Source organism: Prosopis cineraria, unplaced genomic scaffold, assembly GCF_029017545.1.
Source record: "Prosopis cineraria cultivar Desert tree isolate PC_DT_omini unplaced genomic scaffold, ASM2901754v1 PC217, whole genome shotgun sequence".
Lineage (NCBI taxonomy): Eukaryota > Viridiplantae > Streptophyta > Magnoliopsida > Fabales > Fabaceae > Prosopis > Prosopis cineraria.
In genome coordinates, this window is record NW_026555544.1 from 35,398 (window position 1) to 43,612 (window position 8,215).

The 8,215-nt window shown below is 34.1% G+C and overlaps 1 protein-coding gene across 1 annotated transcript; it reads right to left on the minus strand.

The window, feature by feature from the left end:
* Positions 1–4,423: 4,423 nt before the first annotated feature.
* Positions 4,424–7,909, minus strand: LOC129295919 (F-box/LRR-repeat protein At3g48880-like). The gene is made up of 3 exons (XM_054934517.1): positions 7,722–7,909; positions 5,643–6,058; positions 4,424–5,202 (listed from the first exon to the last, which is right to left on the minus strand). Exons 2-3 carry the CDS (start codon positions 5,999–6,001, stop codon positions 4,644–4,646), a joined length of 918 nt encoding a protein of 305 aa, XP_054790492.1. The 5' UTR covers positions 6,002–6,058; positions 7,722–7,909; the 3' UTR covers positions 4,424–4,643.
* Between the last annotated feature and the right edge of the window lie 306 nt (positions 7,910–8,215).

Sequence of the window (8,215 nt, forward strand, 5' to 3'; positions counted from 1 at the left end):
TCGGACGCCAAATCACCCGGCCAAAGGTGAGTTGGACCAAGCGACACGCCACTCATTGGGTCCAATGAGGGCTTACCACGTGGTAATAATTAACCGAACAGAAATTCCCATTAACACCATACATTAAAATACCCTGACAAGTCATGCATCATTCAAATATCCAAACAGGAATATATCCGAACAATAATATCTCATCATGATAAACAAAAATAAATTTTTGATCCACTTGGCAATAATTTCAAACAAGTAAACAGTATTTATTTTCAATAATTCATAATTTTTCCAAACAACAAGACAACACATAACCATTCACAAACACACTCATCACAACATATTAATAATGGTTACCTTGTGTCTTGAATAACAAGTTCCCCTTCACAACTCCTCTTTCACCACTATATTTGTCAACACAATCTACATAGTTATTTCATAATACTATATATTAATTTTACATTAAAATAAATAACTCTAATTTAAAGAGTTAGAAAGTCTTAGATCTATAATTCATATTAACACTAATTTAAGATTTATGCCTCATTTAACTTCTCAAATTCTTTTCTAAAATTCTGGTACCCTAATAAACTATTTTTAAGCCTCAAATCACTTCTAGTATCACAATTTCATCCTTTTGTATTCTAAACATTCATCCAAAAATAAATTAAAAATTTTAGAATTATCCTGAAGCCTCAAATCACCTTTCTATAACCTCAAAAATACCTACTCATACTTAAATAAATATTTAATAATCATAGGTTTATCCCTACATCTCAGATTCCACATAAATTCAACCATATAGATCTAGATTTTAACTCAAAAATTCTTAAACATGAGTTTCAACCTCAAGAAAATATTCTATAATATTTATTATATCCCTAAGAGTTTTAACCTATATTTTTACTCCATCATATCATCAGATTAACTATCCTATAGAAAAATCCTAATCAGAATATTTACTCTATCCTACAAAATAATCATATCACTAGAAAGCTAATATTATTTAGAAAATAACTATAAAATTAATTTTGTAATTAAATAAATTTTTAAATGCTAATCTAAACAGGAAAGTTAGAACATACCTGAAGACAAAAAAAATAATCCCCCCTTGCGAGAAAACGCCGAGCAACGTGAGAGGAAGAGAGAAAAATAATATAAAAATGGGATTGTAGTCCCAAAATTATATTTAAAAAAAACTATAGGTTTGAATTTAATTATTCAAACCTTTGAGCCAAAAGTTGCAATTTCCTCTAAATTGCATCTTAGCCTCTCATGCTTCCTAATGCACACACCCCCTCCTTTTTATACATGAAGGCACCTCTTCTCTTCCCTCATCTAACCAATGTGGGACTTAGAAACAACAACCTTCCACCCTTTTTTTGTTCCTTCTACCTTCTCTCTTTTTTTTAACACACACATAAAAAAAATTATTTATGTATTATATCTTAACTAAATATTGCTTATGTGGTTTTAAATTTAAATTTTTAAATTTATAATTAAATCCTAACCATAATATTATTTCTAAATAACCTCAAATAATATAAATTCCTATTATTATCATTTTTTTCTCAAAACCTAAATTCCACAATTTCTTTATTATATAAAAATCAGGATGTTACAATGGTTCAATGGTACCAGGTTTAGCCTCAACTTTGTTATGTAGGAGAGGTTGGAGGATCGAACCTGGGGAGGCTCTCCGCAAGGGAAATAATCCGCATACTACTGCGGGGAAGCCTTTGTCTCCCGATGCCTACCGAAAGGCGTGGGGTCGCCCTGTTATGGGGCTTGGGGGGAGAGTGTCTAGTGCCGCAAAAAACCTCGGGGAGGCGGGGTGAGCGGAGGGCTGTTACATTAAAAGGCGCCTTTTATGTAACAGCACGGAGCCACCCCTTGGGCCTCGACTCGGTACTGGACTCTGGCCCATCACTGGACCAAAGTCGACTTTCCCACAGGTGGTACTGTAGTTATTCCTCACCACTGCCTCTACAGGGTCTTTTGGAACCTCCCCAGACTCAAACCTCCAACCTCTACCACCTTAACAAAGTTGAGGCTAAGTCTGGTACCATTCAGTCAACTTGACTCAATGGTATCAGACTTAGCCTCAACTTTGTTAAAGTGGTAGAGGTTGGAGGTTCGAGTCTGGGGAGGTTCCAAAAGACCCTGAAGAGGCAGTGGTGAGGAATAACCACAGTACCACCTGTGAGAAAGTCGACTTTGGTCCAGTGATGGGCCAGAGTCCAGTACCGAGTCGAGGCCTAAGGGGTGGCTTCGTGCTGTTACAGTAGATAACAAAAAATGATTGATTGAGGACTTGTTTGGCTTCTGTTCTCATTTTTTGTTTTTTAAAATTATTTTGTAATACAACATTTAGAATTGTTTTTCATAACAAAAAAAAATCTGTTTAGTTATATTAATTTAAAAAAGTTTTAGAATTAAAAAATAAACTGATAGTGATGATTAATTGATTATAGGTAGTTAATGATGGTAATTTATGATAAAATTGATTAACATAATTATAATTTTTAATAATTAAATGTAGTATATTTTAAAAATAAAAAAATAAATCAAAAACAACTTAAAATTATTTCTATTTTTTTAAGAACAAAAAAATGAAACAATTTTGCAAACAAGTAAATAGAAAATACTTAACCAAACAAGTTTTTTTTTCTGTTTTCAAAAATAAAAATAATTTTTAAAAATAGAAAACAAACAGGCTCTTAAACTTCTGATTTACTTGTATCCTTTATTTTGAGAATGTGATCATATTTCCAGTCCCAAAAAAAATACAATCAATTACGCCAACATTATTAATAAAAGTATTAAAGCAATATAAAAATTACTTATTTGATATAACTATATTAAATATTTCTTACACACTAAAGCAATATATAACCTAAATTAATATATTTATAAAATTAGTAAAATATAAATTGTATTTAGCAGGTTTCAGCAGGAATTTAGCCGTCCTCGCTTATCTCTCAAGTCTTGGTAGACTGATGGTATCGCAGAAGACAGAGGAGTCAATCAAATGCCAAGCAATTCTCTCTCTCTCTCTCTCTCGGCAATAAAATACCGAGCAATTTAGTTGAATTGAATTGTAATCTTCTTCAGGTTGCCCAAAGAGTCAATATTATTATATAACTTATTTATTTTTTTAATTACATATAATTTATTTTTGCTAATGTCAAACCTTGAGGTTCATTCCAACATAAAAAAAAAAATTGAAATTTTCAAAATGCAGGATGCATACTTCCCATTACAGTCAACTTAAGCAGCCATTTCTAAATATTACTAAGGGAGAGTTTCAACTAGGACCCTCAAAAATAAAATAATCACAAGCAAGGTCCAAAAAATTTGAAAAACTTTTGCAGGCTTAAGAACTTAACTTGCAATTAATTTTTTTGGGTCAATTATCAAAATGACATTGCCTTTTCTTTTTTACAAAATAGATAAATTAAGTTTAAAAAATTGATAACTTTTTTTATATATAAGTGATATTTGAATATTTACAAGTACCTGTTTAAATATACATAATAAGGTATCCAAAATATGCCATAAGGAATAAAATACTTGGAAGAAAAAGTTATAATATATATATATATATATAAAATTTTGCACTATACAAATCAAAGTGTTTGTTGGCTCATTGGTTACATTTGATCGATCATTGACTACCACACTGGCACCAAAGCTCCGGCAACGGGATTGTTTAGAGAAAATGCAAGGGTATTTTGATAATTGGACCAAAAATAATAATTGCAATTGAGACCCTTGAGTTCGCATAAGTGTTCCAGGGCTTTTCAGCCTTGCACGCGATTAATTTGTTTCTGAAAGGCCCTAGTTGAAATTCTCCCCATTACTAGTCCACTGATCTCCTTCCCAAAATGTTTAGAGTCCCACTCTCATAAAGTTATTCTATTAATTTAGTCTTTCATAAGATTATATTTTTTTTAATTTAGTCTCTAACAAATAAAATCTTAAGTAATCATACTTTTGTGATGATTTATTCTATGAATTGAAACATGTTCTATTAATGAGAGATTGAAATAAAAAAAAAAAAAAACACACACACACACACACACAGTACAGGGAACCATATCCAATCATGCGGGATAAAAAAAAAGGGGGGGTCTTTATGTGTGCGCGCGTGTGTTATAATCTACTAAATTTTTGGAAAAAAATAACCATACCACAATTATATGAATCAAAACATATTTCACACCTTATACATTATTCAAATAAGAAACAAAAAAGGTAATATTTTCCCAAGCTCTTGCACTTTTTACATCGTTTAAAAGAATAGGGGGAAAAAAACTTACCTAGCTTCGAGCTTGCTCACTCAATGTATTATTTCCTGCTTTAGGAGAAATGTTAACCAAAGTAGCCAAAAGATTAAAAAAAATTTGTGAAGGTAAGTCAACATACGAAGTATGAACTACATTAAAAGCAGAGCATGACTAACTTCTATGTACACTTACAAAATTTAACATCCCTTCTTCTCAGGGGCATTACGACACATTTCAACTGTTATAATCCAACAATCTTTATTTGGATACACTATTTGAAAGTAGAACAAGTCAAAGAACAGGATGAAAGGTAACATACGCAGCAACACCTAAAATTCACTATTATACCATTTTCCTATTTCCTCAAAGTGAGAGAGACCTAACCTCATCTGTTTTCCACAGGCCTTCCTCATACTTGTACCACCTCACAAGCCCTTCATCAGTTCTTGTTCTCTGGCACATGATGCATGAGTCTTGCATGCATGTGAGAAATTCACGTAATCGCGAAGCCTTCTCAAGGATAACGGGATCAATCTCTCTAATGATCCTTTTATGTTGATGAGGTGGAACGGTTTCCATCAGAATGCAATGTGATATGTTGAGCACCTCCAGGTGTTGCAAGCTCTCTAGGATCAGAATGAGAACATCCTTTAACAGTGTTGAACATCGAAGGCTCAATACTCTTAACTTCGGAAGATAATCAGCAATGGATTTAGCGAAGAAAGTATCACAGGGACCCATAATCTTGAGTTCACTGAAGTTCTCGCAATTCACTGCAATTTCTTCGAGAAGATATGGTGGATTCGCTATGGTAGGCATTGTCAAGGACTCCAGATCTTTCCAGCCACGTATGGCTTTGATCATTCCTGTTTTCTTGATTCTGTTCCACGCTGGCAAAACAAGTCGTCTGAGTTTAGGGCACCTGCAACAAGGGATGACAGAAGATAATTATTGAACAAAGTAACCACATAAATAGAATATATTTTGAAAAGGCAACCACAACCACTTATAGCTTAAATACTTTTAGATGTTTTCCAGCAAGTCTATGATAAAAGAAAGCATTTAAATGAAACACCAATCCTGCCATAGCTAATGGTGAAGAGAATGCCAAGCAGCGCCTCAATGAGTAACAACCTTTTCTTGAAAATCAAGACCAAATGGCTCCTCAAATATTAAATCAAGTCGCATACTTGCATTATTTCATAGCTGTAATAATCAGTATAATCCTAAACATAACAGCATACAATGCAAAAGTTCAAGTTAACCCATCTAAACAAAAAGAATGGCCAACAAATCAGAAACCAAGAGAATATTACTTGTTCGGTTGTTGCTTTTAGCATTATAAATGAAACCTGAAATTACCTTTCAGCAGTGTATGTCAACTGATCATCGCTTATGTACAAGTTGAAATGAAGGATCAATGTCATTATGCTCCCCCTGCTTAGACTCAAAGAAATCTTCAACAATCGGGTCAATGTAGTATCCGATCGTCCATCAACATAGACAAATGGCTCTAATGGAATCTTGATGAAATTGGATTTTAGCATCGATAAATCAAGAGTTTTCCAAAGAAGGGGATCACAGCAAGCCATACGCCATGCACTACAAACATGAGCAATGCCAGAAGTTAACTGGAAGATGTCAAGCAACTGGAAAATCTTCACCAAAATGTCTATGTCGAGATCCTCCCATCTCGTTACGGAAGAACAATTGTCTTCCATTTTATCAGTTTTATGAAATTCTTAGCGCATTACAGTGAATCAAAAGATTCAAAACACCTGCAGACATGAAATTGAAAGCCAGTAATGAGTTTCAACCATCAAATTGAAAAACTATGATAGCAGTACTTTTTTCCTTAAATGTTTCATGCAACCATAGAGGATATGTTTAAATGGATCTTTTCTCCACAGGGGATATGTTTAAATGGATCTTTTCTCCTTTGAAGACTACAAGAATTTTATTTATATAACATAAAGGAAACTCTTAAACCAATCCATGCTTTTGTGCCTTTTCCTTTTACTTACTTTTTCCCTGACAATTTTTCTCACTTACTTTTCACACAACACATTATACATATTCAGTACTTCTCCCAACTATTTTCAACTCTATATATTTTCTATTGTGCTTTTCTTCCAAATGTTTATTATCAATTACATGCATTTCATAGGGAAAAAATGTTTGGAACGGAACGGATAGTGAGTCCTTTCACTTATGAATGGAATTGACACGACATGTTAACTCAAAAACTTAATACTGAATTTATAAGTCCTTTCATTTGTGTGTGTGTGTGTGTGTGTGTGTGTCTATCTTATTAAACCCTACTGTATCCAATGTGTGATTTCTCATATCAAGTCAAATTCATTACACTTGACATATTAACAAACATCCTAATAGAAAGTAAATCCAATAGGCACATCCAAGAAAAACAAGTTCTGATTAACCAAAGCTTCCTATTGCCTGCAGGAACAATTTTCTATTGTGATAACTGGTGCACAACTTGTCTTCCAACATTTCTTGAAAACGAAAAGGAAGAATTTTGAGTGGCAAGAACTCAAACAAGTGCGAATAACATGGGCTGCCAGTGTTGCTTAGCCTCAGTGTTTAACGTAAGATTATAAAATACTTCAATTCTTCCGAAGAAGGGAAACTTACAAGAGAATACTTGTTAATGAAAACTAAACTGCTAGAAGGCAAGTATGAGAATTGAATGGGTTCCTGAATATAATTAGGAAAACAAACCCAACTAGACTCCTCAGTGAATGGATTCCTGAATATAATCAGTAACAATACCGGGCTTTTCACAGTGCTAGGCTCGACAGGAATAAGCCAATCAGTAAATTATGTCTCGTGGAATCTCCACTTCTCACTCCAAAATTTTAAGACAGAACATTTGTACTTATCGACAATTCAAAATCAGAGGGGGCCTTTAGCAGAAAGAATCAGCTTCAAGAAATGAGAGGTAGCAAAGACACAGAGTGCTTCATTATAGTTAGACTCGGGTTTCAAGAAAACATCAGAACTTGATCATTACAATTGAAAATTGAAATCCCAAGCAAGTGAGACAGGAAGAAGAATGAACCAGATTAACAAAGACAGAGAACCCCTTTTCGTGACTCCGTCCGCTACACCCGAAGCCTCCCAACAAAATTGTGATTCTATATCACAAGATCTTTGAAGTGCCCGATCAAGAAGAAACAAGTATCCCGATCAACCAAATTCCTTCAACCCATAAAATGAAAAAAAGGGGGGACAAAGAAAAAGAGAGAGAGCCAAATTCAGGCCGAAACGATAAAGAGTTCGTCATTTCGGACAAAGATCTATCAACCGGGATCAAATTTACACGCGCAAATAGAGATGCATGGAAAAAAAAAAAAAGTACTATTAATAATAATAATAATAATGAAGTGTAACAGAACTGGTGAGAAAAAAGAGGGGATTAACCTTCAAGACAGAAGGTGTCAGCATTTTTGTGGTGGAAAGGGGTGTGATGGTTGAGTGAAGCAATTTGTGAAGAAGGAGGAGAGAGCAAAAGGTTTATGATTTGTCGATGGTCTTTGATGCGGATTCCAAGGGGCTCAATGAATTTACCGAAACAGCCTCTCTGTACAATTTTGAAACGAACTCGCCGCAATCAACTTTCGCTGTGTTTAGTTTCGTGGTGTGGGCAAACGGGTCGTCAGCTCCGGTCTTTCTTGGTCGTACGTTGTGGCTTGCTCATCACGTGAATCCAACAAGGTCGAAACTTGAAACGCCTCGCCTGGTTATTTTATTTTAAAAAAAAAAACTATTTATGGCAATCTAAAGAGCAATGTTTTAAGACCCGAACTGACCTGAATAGTCAAACCATCACCCGTTGAAGAAAACAAGTTGGTTTAACCAATTAACTTGTATTAGCAGTTGGCTTGCCTAGAACTGCATGGTTTTTAAAAGCTCGG

Coding starts and splice junctions, on each gene's coding strand:
- LOC129295919 (XM_054934517.1), bottom strand. CDS start 6,001: ATGGAAGACAATTGTTCTTCCGTAACGAGATGGGAGGATCTCGACATA. Junction 5,203..5,642: donor TTGACATACACTGCTGAAAG/GTAATTTCAGGT, acceptor CCCTTGTTGCAG/GTGCCCTAAACTCAGACGAC.